We start from the raw sequence: 19,602 nt of genomic DNA, 5'->3' as shown, positions 1-19,602 counted from the left end.
GCTCTTGCAGTGTCAGAATAGATGTGTACATAATGGATATGATAAATATTAGTGAAATAGAGGACATTAATTTGTCAAGCGAAGATGAAGAAGTGCAAATTCGTGTTCCGAAACGATATATCCGCGATGGTGAAAATCCTTTCGAGTTTTATAATGAATCGGAATTCAAAAAAAGATTCCGTTTTGCAAAAAATTCAATTATGTTTGGTATTTTACCGTTAATAGAAGAAGGACTTTCAAAAATTAACAATCGTGGTTTACCAATAACACCAGTTTTTCAATTATTAATTTCTTTACGATTTTATGCAACAGCAAGTTTTCAGGTTAGTAATGAAATTGTGTTACAGTTTAATTAAATTCACAATTATATAAATATTAAAAATCTTTTATATAAGGTAAAAATATGTAAATATGTATAAATATATATTTTTATAGCTTGTCATGGGAGATGTAATAAAAGTATCGCAACCTACAATCTCAAGAATTATTTTTCGAGTGTCAACTCTGTTAGCCAGTCATATTAATGTATACATCAAGATGCCACTATCAGCTGTAAAAAGGATTGAAAATAAACGTTTATTTGAAGAGCTTGGACGTGTTGGAGCTATAGGTTTACCTTCTATCAGTGGAGCAATCGATTGCACGCATATTCGACTGACACATACCAGATTTCAAGCCATTGATGAAATATTTAGAAATCGAAAAGGATATTTTTCGTTAAATGTTCAAGTAAGTATTTTAACAGTTTTAATTTAATTTTAAAGTAATGAAAATTAGACATTTTTTTGTTCTCCTTGGAATTATATTCATATATATTATATTTTTTATATATAACATTTTTTAAATTAATATTTTATTAAAATTTAGTTAATATATATTTTGCAGGCTGTTGTTGGCCCACATACTGAGTTTTTAGATATAGTTCCAGAATGGCCAGGAAGTGAGCATGATAGTCGTATATTTCAAAATTCACGTATATACATGCGATACAGACAACGTGAATTAGACGGGATGCTAGTCGGAGATGGTGGTTACCCTTCTTTACCATTTTTATTGACACCAATTAATAATCCTATCAGTGATGAAAAAGAAAGGTATACATATAATTTAAAATTACAATTCTAGCAATAATAATACTAGTACAAATATATATAATTGATTGTATTTTTGTTACAGTTATAATATAATTCATGGGAAAACACGAAGAATCGTCGAAAGGGTCTTTGGAATTTGGAAACGTAGATTCCCTTGCTTATCAAGAGGTCTTCAAACAAAATTAATAACATCTACAACAATTGTTATAGCATGCGCTGTCCTTCACAATCTCTCGCTAATATATAATGATATTATGGAAGTAGAAGAAGAAGAAGTAGAAAATATAAATCAAGATGACGAAGTTCCGCCACTTCCACCTCACTGGCAACCAGGAGACGGCTTTCTTGTGCGAAATGCTATTATCGAACGAATGTTCAGATTAAATGTTTGACTTCGACAATAATTTTGCAAAATATATTTGTAAATATTTTGTAAAATATATTTGTATGAACATGTGTTGCTGCATATAAAATAAGTTAAATAAAAGATGCATAAAATATGAATACAATTTATTGTATTATTTAAAACATACTTTATTTTTGTACCATATAAACGTAATATTATTTTTAAATAAAAAACAAAACATTACATAATATCATTACAATGTTATATTGAATATCGTCATATTTTTTAATTGTAGAAAGAACATTTCATTACATACTTACATTGTTAATATAAAAAAAAAACGTTACATTAGTAATTACATATTAGTACATAATACTAATATTTAGAGCAAAATAAAATTAAACAAAAGAAAATAAAAATAAAATAAAATGTATATAATTTGTACATGGTTGTACTTTATTACACGCAACTGACTAAAGTGGGGAGCACAGACTTTTGCATAACATAAATGCAAAAGTCTGTGTTCAGGCTTTAACATTCTAACATTAACATTAACAGGGACTGTCTTTTCTTATAGCAGTATAATTTATTTTTTTACGGATAAGTCCATATTTTCCTTATCTAATTCGGTACTTTTGAGCTTTGATTTCTTTATTCCTATTTCTATTTTTTGTATTTCTTTTAAATGGTTTAATTGCAAATCGTTAAATAATTTTAAATGCTCTTCTTTCATAAGTGTTATTTTTTCTTCGTGTTTTAACTTAATGTTTGCTAATGTTTCTTCTTGTTTTATAATATTTTTTAATCTTTGTATTCGTAATTCCTCTTCTTCATTTGATACTTCCAGCAAATCTTTTCTCTTTCGTTTAAAAACACGTGGTTTTTTCATATCATTATTTAAATGTACTTTTAACATATCTGTACTGTGTGATGTCATCAGTTCTTTATTACAACCTTCTGCAATAGTAACTGTGTCTACAAAACATAAAAAGATAGTGTTGCAATTGTATTTTGTACTTGTCGTAGTCAAAGAAATACGCTTTAATGGATAAATATATAATAAAAATTTTTTAAAATAATACCTTGCGAAACAGTAGTGCTTTCTATATCATCTATGTTTATCACATGTTCCTTTTCATTATTAAATAATACTTCTACACCTTCGTCAGACATGATATCAAATACAAACTCACGTTTATCTGAAATGCACGAAATAATGAAAGTTCATATTCATGTTTGATATATCAAAAGCATGTGTTGCTGAGACAGCTTAGCATTAACTTTAACATACGGTACATACGACAATGTCTTACTTTTGGTGACCTGTAGTATAAGAGTTAAAAAATATTCTTAAAAAATATACGAAAACTTTATTCTAAAGTCTAAAAGTCTAACAGTTAATTAATATATAATATACCATTAATTTCTTCTTCCGTCATATTAGATGAAAATAATACTGGTGCGGTTTTCATCAAATGGGGTGCAATGTTGGCAATATCAGGATCAACTTCTGTTTTTGCCTCCTGTGGTCCTCCACCCGTTGCCATAAGTGATTGTTTCTCCTTTGTTAATGCTTCTCGTTGACATTGCTTTAGATTTGCCCACAGTTTCTTTAATTGCTGAACAGTTCTCTGTTATCAAAATTATTTAAAGATCAACTATATATTTTATTTCACATAAAATTGTATGTACCGAGAGAAACAACACCAAAAAAAAAATAATAATAAAGCTACAGTCATTAAAATCATAAACTCGACTTTAGATGCTAAGCACTATCAGCTGGACAAAGAAATTAGTTTACCAATGATTAATCATTACTTTTTCTCTTTAGGCAGTGCTTACCTCGTGACAAATTAATGTTGATTGATTAAATTCATTGCATATTTCGCCCCATGCAACGTCCTTATCTTTCAATGTTGGGCCGTCATTTTTCTTTAATTCTATTATATGTTTGTATTTATCAAGTATTTGTATAAATACTTTCTTTTCCATAGATGTGTAATGTTTGCTTTTGCTACTTTTTTCTTTAGAAGCCATTCTACAAATAAAATTGTAGAATGGTTAAGATTAAAAAATCTTAAAATAAATAATTATCACAAATAATCGTTTACTTATAACTTACTTATAATAGACTTATAACTTCAAGAATTACTGGACAACAGCTACGACTAAACACAAAATGATAATCAAACTGCGCCGCCTGGCACGGTCTTGGTTAATGATGTACAAGATGTGCACACACTTTATAAAAGATTCGACATTCTTATTGGAGGAACCAACAGAAATAGTACGGAAACAGCCGATCGAGAATAAGCATTGTCTTAAGTACGGTCTTCGCCAAGTACGATCGTACGATCTCAAATCAAATAAGATTACCTTGAGCGAAATCTTCTTCGTGAAGATAATCTTATTTCACGACTATGAAATCTGCTAACATCAAGACGGTCTGGATTGGATAAGACTGCCTTGGTCAAGATCGTCTTAAGTGCCGACTTGAGGTTCGACTATGAATACGGGCCCACGACTTCTTGGCGGAATATGAACGTCTTGGCCACATGACCAAGGCACCTCTCGATGACCCCCCTGATGGTCAAGTAGTGTATATACCGCATCATGCAGTTGTCCGCGAGCATAGCGCAACAACTCGTTTGCGCGTTGTCTTCAACGCCTCTCAACCGACTTCCAATGGTCTCTCGTTGAACGACCATCTAATGATCGGCCGTAAATTACAACCCGAATTATCTTTCATTCTTTTGCGATGGCGTCAATTTCGGTTCGTCTTCACCGCCGACATCGCCAAAATGTATCGCCAGATTCTTGTCTACAAAAGCGATGTAAATTATTAAAGGATCTTATGGCGACCCACGCCAAACGGGCCCTTAATAGCATACTTATTGCTTACCGTCACTTACGGTAATGCAAACGCGCCAAACGTCGCTCTTCGCGTGGTCGAGCAAGTTGCCGAAGACGAAGGCGCTGATTTCCCTTTGGCAGTTCCGGTATTACGGCTTCACACGTACGTCGACGACGCTGTGTTTGGCGCCGATGACATACCGCTCGCGCTTCAGACGCGAGATCAACTGATTTCTCTCTTGAAACGAGCAGGATTTCACCTCCGAAAATGGGCGAGTAACAATCCCGTATTGCTCGAAGGCATCGATCCGCAGGATCATGGCCTTGCTTCCGCAAAAACGCTCGAATCTGACGAGCGTCTCAAGATACTGGGTATCAAGTGGCATCCTCACACGGACGTCTTTCAATTTGACGTCACGCTTGCAGAGTCGGTTCCCGACACGAAGCGCTCAATTCTTTCGACAATCGCTCGAATTTTTGATCCTCTTGGGTGGATGGCCCCAGTGGTCATCACCGCAAAAATCATGATGCAGCAGCTCTGGCTTCTTCGCTGTAAATGGGACGATGTAATCCCTGATGATCTTCTCCGTAAGTGGAGAGATTACTATACTCGATTACCTATACTGCGACAAATCGTCATTCCGCGTTGGACCGGTTACGGTTCCGATACACTCACCGCGGAGATTCATGGGTTTGCCGACGCCTCCGCCTCCGCATACGGAGCGGTTGTTTATTTAAAAGTTACGCATCTTGACGGAACAGTCGAAATTACGCTACTTCTATCGAAGTCGAAAGTAGCTCCGCTCAAGCCCATGAGTATTCCTCGTTTAGAGTTGCTCGCCGCGGTTCTGCTCGCGCGGTCAATCGCCGCCGTGCGATCCGCGCTCACGATGGCTATTTAGATCTACCATTGTTGGACAGATTCAAAGGTCACTAAAGCCTGGCTCTCGCAACCACCCTCACGTTGGAAAATGTTCGTCGCGAATCGGGTGCATGAGGTTCAGACCCTCCTGCCAAACGTCGAATGGCATCACGTGCCATCACAGCAAAACCCTGCCGATCTCGTTTCGCGGGGCGTCAAACCGGAAAATCTGATTCAGCAATCTCTATGGTGGACAGGGCCTGACTGGCTCAAATTATCGGCAGATCAATGGCCCTCCGAGCCTCAATCAAATTTGCAAGAATCGCTACCGGAAGAGCGAGCGCACGTTTCCGTGCACCTGGTGCACCCTTGCCAACGATGGGAGCTCGGAGACAAATTCTCCTCGTGGAACAAGCTGGTGCGCGTCACCGCTTATGTAAAGGCCTATCTACATAAGACGCAGAACGCAAGTCGCAAGTCGCAGGTCGCAAGAAATAAACGCAGGTCGCAAGATTTTTGCGTCTACGTAGTCTACATAGATACGCAGCGAGTACTTTTCCTGAGAAAAATAGAGTATTATAATATTAGGTACATACATTCTTGGCTATGTTGTGTGAGCAATATATAAAATATAGATAATATAGATATATAATATAGAACATATCCCGCGTTACTTTTATATCTGGTCTCTCCTAATATCATAACCTCTCTTTCAGAGGCAACAATTGTTTTTTTGAGCAAAGAAAGATGAGTACACGGAGACGTAAATTACTACTATTACTGTGTGCAAGTTTAAGTAATCTGTCTGCCGAATTATTACGATTTGGTATATTGAATCGTTCGAGGAGAAGATGGTGGGTTCGACCTATAAATCGTCCACGTGATGATTTGGGTCATTTTCGTAATCTCTTTTCCTATATGCAAGAGGAAGATCACGAAGAATTCTTCGAATTTACAAGAATGGTGCCAAGTCAATTTAATAAGTTATGTGATCTTGTGCGTCCTCTCCTTACGAAAAGATCTATTCGCCCCAGCCTGCCAGTTGAATTACGTGTAGCCATTACTTTATCGTAAGTGTTGTATTGTATTCCTTATTACTGATTACGTGCACCACGAGAAAGAGAGGAAAGCATCCTGATAAAGACTAAATTGCACGAAGACTAAATTCTTATTTTATTTGACAGATATCTTGCTCATGGTTCTAGCTTGCGAACTCAAGCATGGGATTTTCGTATTGGACGTTCAACCATTTATAAAATAATTCCTGAAGTTTGTGATGCTATTTGGCAAGTTCTTCAGCCAACTTATTTACCAGCACTGAGGAAAAATGAGTGGGAACGTATAGCTAAGGAATACGAAGAGGAATGGCAGTTTCCAAATTTACTTGGTGCTGTTGACGGCAAACATATTCGGATTAAAGCACCCATCAACTCCGGATCCTTATATTTCAATTATAAGAAATATTTTAGTATAGTTCTTCTCGCTGCTTGTGATGCCAAATATCGTTTCACGTGGGTAGATATTAGACAATATGGTGAGAAAATAATAAAATATTAACATAGTTAGCCTTTTTTATATTTACTATTTTTATATTTACTATTTTTTATTATATTTAGTATATTATATTTACTATATTTTTATATTTACTATAATTTTTTATATATTTATGTTAAGGTTCACTTAGTGATGCAAGTGTATGGAATAACTCCGATTTTGCCAAAGTTTTGGAAGAAGGATTGGTTGATATACCTCCTCCAAAAAATTTGCCAAATACAGATATTACAACACATTATGCTTTTGTGGGCGATGAGGCGTTTCCTCTAAAGTTATATATGTTACGCCCATATCCAAGAGACAGACTAACAGATGCACAACGTATTTTTAACTATCGTCTGAGTCGTGCAAGACGAGTAATTGAAAATTCATTTGGAATTTTAACAGCAAGATGGCAAATTCTTTTGAATACTATATGTGTAAATCCTGAAAATGCTATTGCTATTACCAAAGCTTTAGTATGTTTACACAATTATATAATGATCACAGACGAAGAAATGAGTATGCCTAATGCGCGATTATATTGTCCTCCTAATTTTGTGGATAGCATGGATAAAGAAAATGGAGAATGGCGTAACATAAGAAGAGATCATGGTGTTCTTGCCGATATAACGCGTTTGGGAAGCAATAATGCATCACGAAGAGCAACGGAACAACGTAATATTTTAAAAGACTACTTCGTCTCACCTATTGGAGAAGCACAGGCACCATGGCAATATAATTATACTTTTAGAGGAATAAATATTAATTTGCCAGAGTAATATAAATCTTATGTAGGTCGAATAAAGAAATGTGCGATTTTGCGATTCGAAAAGCACTCGAGATTTTATCTAACGACTACGTTTATTTGTTGCAGGCTTCAGCCTCACGCAGATACCAGAACTAAGCTAATAGCGGACTAGAAAAGCTTGCATGGTGTTTGAATAATAACGCATCACGAAGCAAGCGGTCATCTGTGCTCCCCTGGAACTAGGTCTTCGTTCAGACTTATTAGATATAACAAAGTTTAATAGTCCTCTGGAGCTGCTTTCTGACTTGAAACGCGTTTCGGACGCGAGTACATTTCAGAACATGAAAGACTTTGTAAACGCTTTAGGGAATATTTAGACTGATTCGGAGATGCCGTACGATTTTTTGGCAGCCGAATACTCACAATATCTGACACGTCCCTTGACGTTGTTTTATGCTATGCGATTGTTGAACTATGTTCCAAAAGGCAAAGATTTAGTCATTCATGTTGTAGGGCAAATTACGCCGAAGAAACCACCTTCTTGCCGTGGCGAGTTTTGCCGCAGTTAATGGAAACCGTGATGTCAGTCGTGGTTATGACAGGCCCGGGATTAAAAGATAAATTCGATCCGTCACGCGCTTGTAATAACTGTTTATTGCTTAAGAACAAAAGTTTGTTTTTTGAGTACCACAATGTGTCATACGAGAACTATGTGCGCAGTCCGTCATTCGTAAAACCGGACTTGATTGTAGGATTTAATTTGAGTATTGAGGAACATGAACTTGAGTCTAATAAGAAAATATCGGCGTCGTCCATACATGCGGTAGCAAAGCAGAATTGTCCGTCCGTCTTAACGTTTTTTACGCTACGGGACTTTGAGGAGGGGACAAACAAAATGAACGCAATAATGGATAAGGAGGTAGATTATCTATACAGCGGAAAGAACCCATTCGCTAGTTTCAGACCACATTAGAGTCTTTGGGCCAGAGCGCGTGTATTATCATAATCAGTATGTAGTTATCTACCAAAGTCTTTGTTTATAACTGATATGCGTAATTCTACGACCGATACAAACTAAATGCTGTGTTTTATGCCAAAGAAAACGTATCGCGTGCGAAATGACACACACGAATTAACTAAACTTAACGTTTAATAAATGTAACGAAAGAAACTTAAGGAACGCAAAGAAAATTATATAAACATCTATGAATCGCGATGTGTCTTCACGAAACAAACTCCAAAAGCGGAGTCCGACACTCCGAAATGTCTGCTTATATTTATAATCCAAAAATCCTAGAGCACATTATTCACTTGTAGAATCGATTGCATCGAGCACAGGATTGTAGATACAGCGATTATAGATATAACAGGACACATGGCTGCGGTAATGTAAAATATTAAATACAATGGTTGTTGTAGGATTTAACTTGAGTATTAAGGAACCGCAGGTTATTTAACAGCTGATATTTTTGAACATTTATTGCACATTTATAGCGTCATCCATTACATATTAAAGAAAAATATTGCCCACTCTTTTTAACGTAAAATAAAACACTTTCCAATGACGTATATGCATAGACCAAGCATTTCATTCGTAGAGTAAAGTTGGAAGTTGAACTATCTCGCTCTATCTTAAACTGCCAACATCTGCAGGCTTTAGCTCCCTGCTATAGCAGAAGTATAGAAATGCTTGGTCTATGTATATACGTCATTGATACTTACATATTAAACTTAAAATAATATTTAACTTAAAAATCTTGAACTTCAAAATATATTATATGGAAACTTGAAAAACAACACATAACGTGAACACTTTGAATTGTAATATGTTATTTGTCCTTAAAAGAACTCTTATATATGCCATTTAAATAAATGAATGTCACTGTAGATATCCAACAGTGATAAGTGATAACATAAAAATCGGTGGCACTGGCATAAAATATGAGCAGCGTTACATGCAAAGTGTAACAATAACTCTCTGTGAAGTTTAAGTGATAATAACGCGTTAAAATATTTATGTGCTATGTAAGATACTGTTGTAAACAAAAACTGTTTTTTAAATCGTATAAATCTCTTTCAAGGTATTCAGTCTCTCTCTCTCTCTCTCTCTCTCTCTCTCTCTCTCTCTCTCTCTCTCTCTCTCTCTCTCTCTCTCTCTCTCTCTCTCTCTCTCTCTCTCTCTCTCTCTCTCTCTCTCTCTCTCTCTCTCTCTCTCTCTCTCTCTCTCTCTCTCTCTCTCTCGCCCTCCCCCCCTCTCTCTCTCTCCCCCTCCCTCCCTCCCCCTCTCTCTCTCTCTCTCCCTCTCTCTCTCTCAAAACGACTAGAAATTTATTGAGAAATAAAAAACTTTGCTCAAAGTACTTTGTATTGAGAAATAAAAAACTTTGCTCAAAGTACTTTGTATCGATGCAACTTTTAGACTAAAATAAAAGACAAAGAGAAAGGAAGTGACATGGACACATTCAAAGTTGAATAAAATTAATCATCAATTTCAGATATTAATGGTCGTTTGTTTTTTCGATATATATCACTAATACGCAGTACGTCTATCATGAATGGTAATTTAGAATCTGCAGGAATAAATTGTAGTGCAACTTTGAATGTATCCAAGTCAGTAGTTCCTTTCTCTTTGTCTTGACATAGCTCTGACATACAATTATTGGCTATGTTCTTAAAGGCGTCAATACTATCTGTTATTGAGTCCAATGACTCATTCTTTTTCTTTTTTCGCATGATATCGCTGGGAGGTACCTTGTTCTCACGTTTCAATGTCACCTTTTTCCTTATACATGACAGTGAGCTAGAATCATATCCACTATTACTTGTCACTAGAATTATAAAGAAAAGAAAGACAAATTTAATAATTATTTGAAATTTATAACTTGAATTAGAATAAATGTTTTAACAGTTTTTATACTTATATTTATTAGCACTTTGTTCATTTAAAATAAAATAGATATAGATATATATAACCGAAAATTAAAGAACACTTTTTTGTTACCTGAAGACTCCGCTACTGAATCTTCGTTAATTATATCTCCTGCATCGATGATCACATCATATTTATCAGTTGAATGAAGTGGTTCTTCCATGTCTTCCACAATTATAGAAGTCAGTTCAGAGACATTAGTTGTCATTTCATCATTCTCATTGTTTGTGCCCACTTTCGTGATATATAATATTTTGTTCTCCTTTTCCTCATCACATTCAGATAAACTCTGCATATTGACAGAAGTTTTTGATGATACAATGTTTGAGCAAGTCCTAAAATAAAAAAATATTTTTACAAAATAACACAAACTTCAAATATAAATGAAATATATACTTTAAAGAAACAGAGAAAGACGAACTTACTTTCTTGGCTCAATATGATCTACTAAAAAGAGTAGATCTGAATAATAATCCCATGTGGGTTTATATTGAGTTGTAGCACCAGCACCAGATCTAGGTTGCATATTAATGATTTTCCTCCTTTCTTTACAAAAAATATCTCTCAGTGACTTAAATTTTCTTGCTGCTTCTTCTCCTAAATAAAAAATATATAGGATAAATTATTGTTTACATATAGATCAGAGATTAACAACTTAACCTATAATTTCACCAATATTTTTGAAGCTCTGAATAAAATAAATGATTGTAATAAATATTTATTAGAATCTTATAAATTAATTGAAATCTTATAAATTCACTTACCAGAACAAGGAGGACGAAAAGTTTTTCCCAACTCTGTCCATGCCAAGTTTTTTTGTTCTTGGTTTTTGTATACTTTGGCACTTTTAGCGTACAAACCGGGATTTCTTTCTACTTTATGAATTAACTCCCGCGTTGCCGCGGAATCCCACTTATATGTCATTATTACAGAGAAATCACCTCGTCTCTCGTCTCGCCGAAACACTACGATGTACGATGTACTGAGTTGCCGCGTTATAACACGATATATACTGTGACGATACGCTGATTGGCTGATCGCTTCGACGCAAGACGCGAAAGTTAAAGTTCGCCCAACTTCTGTGCGTCTTGCGTATTGCAGCCTGCAGCCGGAAATACGTCACGCTGCGTCTGTCTTGCGACCTGCGACCGGGCTGCGACTCGCGTTCTGCGTCCTATGTAGATAGGCCTTAATGCGATTCGCTCGCCGCGCTCGCGAAATGAGTTGCTCAAATTCCGTCAATGCGACCGCAAAACCCGCGTCGATATTACTTCTTCCGGAAGAAATTAATCTCGCGCGCGAATTCTGGCTCAAGAAAGTGCAACAAATGTTATTCCCCGTGGAATACGCTCAATTAGAGTCATTAAATCGAATTTCGAACAGCAGTAAACTGCTACCGTTAAACCCGTTTCTCGATAAAAACGGACTTATTCGCGTCGGAGGCCGCCTCCGCAATTCTGCGTTTCCGGACGACAAGAAACACCCGGTCGTGCTCGCTGCACACCCGTTAGTTACCGCGCTAATACGCGAAACTCATATCCGTGCCCTCCACGCTGGGCCGCAATTCACGTTGCACCTGCTTCGTGAACACTACTGGATCTTGCGCGCGCGTCAAACGATACGAGCTGTTCTCCATAAATGTGTCAGATGCGCTCGTGAAAGCGCCAAAGCCGCGCACGAGTTAATGGGCGACCTGCCCTCGTGTCGCGTCACGTCGACGCCTCGCGCGTTCCTACACTGCGGGATAGATTATGCCGGACCAATACAGGTCAGATCTACTCCCGGTCGAGGACACACATCAAGAAAGGCGTACATCGCGGTGTTCGTCTGCATGACCGTCAAAGCTACTCATCTGGAGTTGGTTGGCGATTGTACGACTCCCGCGTTTATCGCTGCATTCGATCGATTTTGTGCACGTCGCGGCGTTCCCAGTGATATGTATTCGGACAACGCTACGACTTTCCACGGCGCTCAACGCGAAATCTCCGTCACATGGGGTGAAGCCATTCGCGATTCGAATTTTCAAAGTAGCCTAGCAACCCAAGGCGTTCGGTGGAACTTCATTCCTCCGTCCGCGCCGCATTTCGGCGGTCTTTGGGAAGCGTGCGTCCGCAGCGTCAAGTTTCACATGAAACGCGTCATCGGGGCGCACACGCTGACATTCGAGGAGCTAAGCACGCTCCTATGTAAAATCGAAGCGTGTTTGAACTCGCGACCGATCGCTCCCGGTTCAGACAATTTCGATGATTATAATTCAGTGACACCGAGTCATTTCTTGATAGGATCGGCGCTGACAAGCGCTCCCACCCCCTCGTTGCTTGAGGAAAAGGAAACGCGTCTCACTCGGTGGCAGCTACTTACACAGATGCGCGACAGCTTTTGGAAGCTTTGGTCAAATGACTATCTGCATACATTGCAGCAACGCCCCAAGTGGCGTCAAATTCAGAATCTAGCTCGAGTCGGACGCTTAGTACTTCTGCGAAATCCTCTCGCTTCTCCCAGCAGATGGGAATTGGGAAGAATCGTCGAGTGTCACCCCGGCGACGACGGACTCACGCGAGTCGTCTCGGTTAAAACAGCGCGATCCACGTACAAACGGGCCGTGGTCAAGCTATCATTTTTGCCGGTCGATATAAACACTCCGGAGTGACATTCCACGATGCCTATACGACAATAAAACTTTGTAAATACTTGTAAATATTCCTATGTATCATGTCTTATGTAAATTGATCATTCTAGTTTAAGTTGTTTCAGCACTCGCAGTGCTCCGCATGGCAAGCGGCTCGAGATCAACAATTCGTCACGGCGGGCGGCATTGAATTGTTGCGAATTGTTATTCGCGGCGGGCGGTTATGTTCCGTAATTTTCTCGCGATCACGGATCAATACCGTACCGGTAACGCCATCCGTCAGTCGCCCTCCGAACGAAGGGATTTCGCGCCGCTCCCCCCGTCAACCCTCACCGCGAAGTCTCTCGCGGCACGTATCGATCCTGTCATGCCGTGATCGCATGATCCCGGAAACGCAGGTGATTGGTCGATACGCGTCGCGCAAAGGAAAGCTCCCGAAACACGAGAGTTCGCGGTCAGTAGCTAAAAGTACTCCGGTTCACGAGGTCGTATACCGTCGTGCTTCCGTTAACGTACCCCGGTTCACGCGGTCTCAAAAATACCGTCGTGCATCCGAGTTTACTGCTCTGTCAGAGCACCGCTAATTATCGCGCCGTTCGTGCGTGCTGCAATTCGCTCTCGCCTCCGCGAGCAGTGAACATTCGCGTATAAGTCACCCTGCGTGCCTCGCCATTGTGCGCTCGATCATCGTGATCGAGCCGACTTTTGTGAACATTCTCGCGTCTTGTGTTACGAACAAGTGCGACTGCTGTATAACGCCTCAAGTGCGTTCATCGCGTGCAAGCTACATTGCGCGTCTTAATTGCCATCGCCTCCGCGCTCTACGAACACTTTCGTATCACGTGACCAGCGCTCATCGAATCACGTGCGCGCCGAGTGTCGTGCTCAAATGAGAGCGCGTCAACCAGCATTTGTATTAACCTGACGATTAAATGATATTTGTGCATTCCTCCCAAATCAAGTGTCTCATTCTAACCGCACGTCGGATCCCTGTCGGGGTCGACCCGGCATCTTACGCCAATTGGCGAACCGGAGTTACGCCCGGAAAACATAAAATTCGCCAACAAATATGAAATTAAATATGTAAATTAAAATTAATGTTGAGATATTCAAGTACTAAATATAAATTTAAAAATAGGTAAAATTTATTTTTTTCGTACCATTTTTAATTTTAGATAGTATCTACATCATTTTTACTATACGGAAAGTTACAAAATAATGTGCTCTTTAGATAAAAATTTAAAAAAACATTTTAAACATTAGAAATAATTTTTTTTCTAATTTTTTTATGTCTGAATAAAGCAGAAAAAGCAAAAAATAGCGAAAAATAGTAAATAGTTTAATGCCGTACTTCAAAAAAGTTAATCAATCAAACCCGCTGCACATGTCTATGAGCAGTTTACAAATTATATAGCAAAATTGAGAATTTTTTTATATATCTATGTCTTATCACTCGCTTTTACATGCTAATAGCAATATCAAACTTAAATCTATTTGTCTACGTTTCAAAACCCTAAATCTCTATTATTTCCTCATTAAAAATAAATATTTTTATATTTTTTATTTTTTACAAAATCTAAAAACGTAATATACTCACCTCCTCTTTGTAGATGATGAGTCTTCTTGGTTACTTGTAAGTCCATGAATACCCTGCAAATGGCGGCTTAATGACCCGGTCGAACCACCGCGGCAGGAAAACTCATTGTTTGCTTCATCGGTGCACAAATCACAAAGTGCTTTGTCTCCTTCTCGATGAGCATATTTCCATACCCAACTTTTCTTCATATTAATTAAAATTAACTGTCGTAAAAGTAATTTACAAGCTACACCACAAGGCGAAAAAATATTTTTTGACATACGGAAAACTGTCGAACGAGTCACATTGCGATGGATAAACGAAGATTACCGCTAACGAGAAAAGAATAACAAAATGAACAGAGCGTTCAAAAACATCATCAGAGTGCCTTCAGCAGCCCAGAGCGACATTTTGCTAAGACATAGGATTATTTGCACGTATTTTATAAATATAAATACGTTAAAGTATGTTGCGTGACACACGAACGCAAACATACACGCGGGTAATTTAAATACACGGGTACACGTGTACCCGCGGTGATCCGTGTCAGGTGTAACGTGTAGTACGACTACACGTGTCACGTGTACCCGTGTATTTTAAAACACGTTTCTGACCGAGAGCTCTAATCGCGACCCTTTTTTTTGGACGGGGGGAAATCCTTATTGGATACCCTCGCCCCCGGGGCGGGGCGGGCGGTTATGCCGGACTCTTACCGGCTAAAACTCCCCCGGGTGTCCCTCGCGGCGCTATGTAGGGGAGGCCCCGGGTAACATACTGATCTGTCCATGAGCCTTCCCACGCCTTGCCCTGCCGGGCTAAACTAACTTGTGGCGGGTAGGTGACACCAGCCCTACCCGCCACATCCCCCTTCGGGGTTGCTGGTTTAGCAGCAGCGGGCGCACGGTGATCCCCGACCGTACGCCCACACCCCGGGCGAGTGAGGGGAGGGGTGACGACGCGATCGCGCGCGTCCGGGAGCTCTCCGAGGAGGTGACCCAGGAAGGGGGAGTCGTGCTTGCGGTGTCATTGGACATCGCCAATGCATTTAACTCTCTCCCCTGGGGTAAGGTAATAGAGGCGCTGGAGCGAGGCAATGTGCCTTGCTACCTCATCGCCACCGTCGCCCGGTACTTCGGCCGTCGTGCAGTGGTATTCGGCAGGCGGGACGGAGAGCTCCAGGAGCGGAAGCTGACGTGCGGGGTCCCACAGGGGTCCGTGTTGGGACCCCACCTGTGGAACGCTACATACGATGCCGTACTTAGGGCGCCACTCCCACCCGGCTGCTCGGTCGTCGGCTACGCCGACGATACGATGATTATAGCCCCGGGCAGGGATTGGCGCGACGCGTGCGCAACGGCAAACGTGGCGGTCGCGTGTGTGGTGGGCCGCATCCGAGCTATGGGGTTACGTGTAGCTCCACAGAAGACGGAGGCGGTCTTTCTCCGCGGCGGCTCCGGGCGTAAACCGCCTCAGGGATTCACCGTTGTGGTGGATGGCGTCTCCGTAGAGGTTGGAGCCCAGGTCAAGTACCTGGGCCTCAACATAGATGGGGGATGGAGCTTCGGCGAGCACATAGCTCGTCTTGCTCCCCGCATCGAGGGGGTTGCGGCCTCCCTGGGGAGGCTTCTGTCCAACGTGGGTGGTCCGGGGGGTCGCGCCCGTCGACTATTCGCGGGGGTGGTGAGTTCCATCGCCCTCTATGAGGCGCCCATATGGGCGGGGAGGGTCACCGCCAATCGCACGCTATGCAAGAAATTGCGCAGCGTGCAGCGGAAGGTGGCCCTTCGGGTGGCGCGGTGCTACCGCACCGTGTCGTACGAGGCGGCCACGGTCCTCGCGGGCCTTCCGCCTCTGGAGATGGTCGCGGAATCGTACGCGTTTGTGTACGAGCGCATGCGCCAGCTCCATGCGGAGGCAAGGGGTAGAGGTGACGTGCTCGCCTCTAGCGTGCGCGGTGCGGTAAAGGCACCCGCCAAACGGGCCATGCTCGCGAGGTGGGCGGAGCAATTGGCCGCCCCAGGGCTGTCCAATCGGACAGTGGGGGCGGTCGCTCCGCTCCTTTGCGAGTGGCTCGAGCGGTCGAGGGGGGGGTCTCCTGCCGGATGGCACAGGTGTTCACCGGGCATGGTTGCTTCGGTGACTACTTGTGTTGGATCCGGAGAGACCCCACCCCGCAGTGTCAGCACTGCGGGGATGAGCTGGACACGGCCCAGCATACGCTAGCCGTGTGTCCGGCGTGGGGAGCTGAGCGCGCGGCACTTGAGGCCCAGATAGGGCAGGACTTCTCTCTCCCGGCGATCGTGAGAGCGATGCTGGGGGGTGAGGCAAACTGGAGGGCCTTTGCTTTTTTCTGTGAGGTCGTCATCTCACAGAAGGAGCAGGCCGAGCGGGAGCGCAGGGGGAAGGTGCCCGCGGCTGGGCGCCAGCCGCCGCCGCTACAGCCTCCCCCACAACCGCCTCTTAGTGGCGACAGGGTAGGCGGGGGGCTTCCGGGTGATGGGCGTGATGACAATCGCGCCCGCCCGGGACTAATTAGAAGGGGCGGAAGACCTCCGGGCGGTGGGCGCGGCGCAAACCGCGCCCGCCCGGGGCCCCCGTGGAAACCGCGCACGGATCGCGCAGCGCATCTGCGCGACTACGTGGCGCTGCTACAGCGCCGCGGAGAGGGCGGATGACGGGGAGGTGGGGCGGGCGCTTAACCGGGTTTAAAAGCCGCGCGCGGCCCCCGATCAGTCCTGCCCGCCCCACCCCCCGTGACAGCATCCGGATATGGGGGAGGGCCGTTGCCCGTGGTGCGTGCGTTAGCGCCGCGCACGTGGCGCCACGGGCATCGGCCGGGGAGAGAGAGGGGATGTGGAGTGGGGTAGGGCTCCACCTCTCTGATGCCTCCCAGGAGTTGGGCGACAGAGACAGAGGTGGTGTCCCCGACCCGTCGGGGAGTAGGAAGGATGCGCCAATAAAAAAAAATTAATTGGGACTGGGGGGAGAGGTACTTCCCAACTGGGATACTTCCTCTTCCTCTTTAGGGATTAATTGCGCGGGGGGTGCCCGGAAGCATGCTGCTTAGCGATTCCCGGGCACCCTCCAGCTAAGTGCCAAGTGGACACCCGCAGGGGTTTTAGTGGGTAGGCCCGTATGGGAGAGTTCCACATAACCCCGGCCCTATCCCCCTAGGGCTGGGGTATGCGTAAAGCATTTCCCCTGCAATTAAAAAAAGGGGGGAGGGGTGTTGGGCCCCTCCCCTTCTCGCGCCTCCACTTAGAGGGCAGGTGGGGCTAGGACCCGGGAGCGTTTCTCGCCACCCCCAGGCCCCAGCCCCTACCCCTTACGGCCCGGGGGGGGCACTTGTGGCGGAGACCCCATGGGGAGTCCGCCCGAGCCCCCCCCTCGGACCGCGACGAACGCCGGCTAACGTCGGCTTGACGGACGGCGGGGAGACCGTTCCTAAGAATCGGGTCCCCGCCGCCCGTCCCCTCCTGCATGCAGACCCTCGTCTGCACGAGGGGGGGAGGAGAAACCGCCTATTGCGGCCGCCCTTGTCCCCCCCTGCTCCCACTCTCTATGTTCTGACGCCCCATTCTTTCCGGATGGGGCCAGCGCGGGGTGAGGGGAAAGTGACACCCGCGTTGGCAAGTGACGCCCCCCCCCCCGGTTGTTGTCTTAGTCCTTTGCCCCGTCTAGGTCCGCAGCGAGGGCACCGACGCGAGGTCCGCGCCGTCGCCTTCTAACCGGCGGCGGTCTATGTTGCGGCCTCGGTGCCCCGTTATCGTCCTCGTCGCTGCTGTCAGCTGGAGGGGGGACTTCCCCCCTCTTAATCCTTTCGTCCGCCTCCTTCTGCAACATTACGGTGCCGCAGAAGGAGACGAACGCCCTCCACTTATCATCACCGTCTCTCCCTCTCTCGACCGTCGCTGCAATGACGGCTGGGAGGGAAAGATCCTCCCCGATCTCTGCCCGGAGGACACGGCGCTGTTCTTCCCACGCTGGACAATGCTCCAGCGTGTGTTGCGCCGTGTCTGCCTCCCCCGGGCAGTGGTGGCAGCGCGTGGTGCGCTCCTTCCCAATACGGCACAGGTAATCACCGAAGCAGCCGTGCCCGGTGATCACCTGTGCCGCGTGGAACGTAATACCCCTCCTTCTACGTTCCACCCACTTTTCAAGTACCGGCTGGACAGCCTCTCGTACCCTCCTGCCCGCTAACTGCGGGTCCGCAAGAAACTCCTTCCATTTGCGGAGGAGGGTCTCTGTGGTTTGGAGCTTCAGCTCCCTCCTTGCCCTCGCCGGGACCTCCCCCAGCCTTTCCCTGATCGCCTTTACCGTTGCATACGTTTCGGCATACGACTCCGCGGTGTACCGGGGGAATTCCGGCGAGGGTGGTCGCCCCCACGTGCGAGACGGTCCTGTAGGCTCTGGCGGCCCTGTTTGCGATTATGCGCTGGGCCGCCGCCATTTGCCTACTTAGGAGGGCATTCTTGCCCACCTTTTCCCACCATATCGGTGCTGCATAAAGCAGCACCAAGTGGACCGTCGCCACGTAGAGACGCCTCACGCTCCCGCTGGCCCCGCCGATATTAGGCAGTAGCCTAGCCAAATTATTGGCTACCTTCTTTGCCTTGGGGGCCACGCGGGCGACGTGCTTGCCGAAGCTCCGTTGGCTGTCCAACCACATTCCCAGGTACTTAAGATGAGGAGTGATCGGGACTTCTATTCCTTCTACTCGGAGGCTGAGCCCCTCCGGTGGTGGCCCCCACGCTTTGCGATCATAGAACAATGTCGCTTGCGTTTTTGCAGGGGCCACCTCTAAGCCCAGCCTCTTTATAAAGCGCACCACGTATGCTGCTGCCACGTTCGCCAGCCTGGCTAGCTCCTGCCAGCCCTCTCCGCTGAGGCTCCTCAGGTATATGTCATCGGCATATCCCGAGAGCCAGCAATTGTTGGGGAGGGCAACCCTGAGGACCAGATCGTACGCGATGATCCATAACAGGTTCCATAGTACTGACCCCTGCGGAACACCGCACTCCACGATCCT

General features: G+C 44.0%; 3 protein-coding genes across 3 annotated transcripts; 2 read left to right on the top strand and 1 right to left on the bottom strand.

Annotated features, from left to right (window-relative positions):
- Positions 1-29: 29 nt before the first annotated feature.
- Positions 30-1,603, top strand: LOC139783839 (putative nuclease HARBI1). The gene is made up of 4 exons (XM_071722994.1): positions 30-323; positions 436-729; positions 886-1,094; positions 1,177-1,603. Exons 1-4 carry the CDS (start codon positions 33-35, stop codon positions 1,484-1,486), a joined length of 1,104 nt encoding a protein of 367 aa, XP_071579095.1. The 5' UTR covers positions 30-32; the 3' UTR covers positions 1,487-1,603.
- An 11-nt stretch (positions 1,604-1,614) lies between these two features.
- On the bottom strand, positions 1,615-4,296 carry LOC139783840 (uncharacterized). The gene is made up of 4 exons (XM_071722995.1): positions 3,283-4,296; positions 2,858-3,071; positions 2,523-2,639; positions 1,615-2,415 (listed from the first exon to the last, which is right to left on the bottom strand). The coding sequence occupies exons 1-4, from the start codon at positions 3,475-3,477 to the stop codon at positions 2,027-2,029; spliced, it is 915 nt and encodes a 304-aa protein (XP_071579096.1). The 5' UTR covers positions 3,478-4,296; the 3' UTR covers positions 1,615-2,026.
- LOC139783834 (uncharacterized) lies at positions 3,996-5,892 on the top strand. The gene is made up of 4 exons (XM_071722988.1): positions 3,996-4,161; positions 4,327-4,881; positions 5,215-5,705; positions 5,872-5,892. Exons 1-4 carry the CDS (start codon positions 3,996-3,998, stop codon positions 5,890-5,892), a joined length of 1,233 nt encoding a protein of 410 aa, XP_071579089.1.
- Positions 5,893-19,602: the final 13,710 nt, after the last annotated feature.

The sequence above is a fragment of the Temnothorax nylanderi genome, unplaced genomic scaffold (genome assembly GCF_030848795.1).
Source record: "Temnothorax nylanderi isolate EJ_2023f unplaced genomic scaffold, tnyl_v1.0 TNYL_tig0548_pilon, whole genome shotgun sequence".
In the NCBI taxonomy this organism is placed as follows: Eukaryota; Metazoa; Arthropoda; class Insecta; order Hymenoptera; family Formicidae; genus Temnothorax; species Temnothorax nylanderi.
Note: the sequence above shows the minus strand (reverse complement) of the source record. Positions and strands in the feature narration are given on the sequence as shown.

Bases quoted from the DNA above. Each gene is read 5' to 3' on its own strand.
- LOC139783839 (XM_071722994.1), top strand. From the start codon at position 33: ATGGATATGATAAATATTAGTGAAATAGAGGACATTAATTTGTCAAGC. The intron at 730-885 runs GTAAGTATTTTA...TATATTTTGCAG, and splicing joins ATTTTTCGTTAAATGTTCAA to GCTGTTGTTGGCCCACATAC. The intron at 1,095-1,176 runs GTATACATATAA...TTTTTGTTACAG, and splicing joins ATCAGTGATGAAAAAGAAAG to TTATAATATAATTCATGGGA.
- LOC139783834 (XM_071722988.1), top strand. From the start codon at position 3,996: ATGACCAAGGCACCTCTCGATGACCCCCCTGATGGTCAAGTAGTGTAT. The intron at 4,882-5,214 runs GTAAGTGGAGAG...ATTGTTGGACAG, and splicing joins AATCCCTGATGATCTTCTCC to ATTCAAAGGTCACTAAAGCC. The intron at 5,706-5,871 runs GTACTTTTCCTG...CCTCTCTTTCAG, and splicing joins TCTACATAGATACGCAGCGA to AGGCAACAATTGTTTTTTTG.
- LOC139783840 (XM_071722995.1), bottom strand. From the start codon at position 3,477: ATGGCTTCTAAAGAAAAAAGTAGCAAAAGCAAACATTACACATCTATG. The intron at 3,072-3,282 runs GTAAGCACTGCC...TTTTGATAACAG, and splicing joins CAACATTAATTTGTCACGAG to AGAACTGTTCAGCAATTAAA. The intron at 2,640-2,857 runs GTATATTATATA...CGTGCATTTCAG, and splicing joins GACGGAAGAAGAAATTAATG to ATAAACGTGAGTTTGTATTT.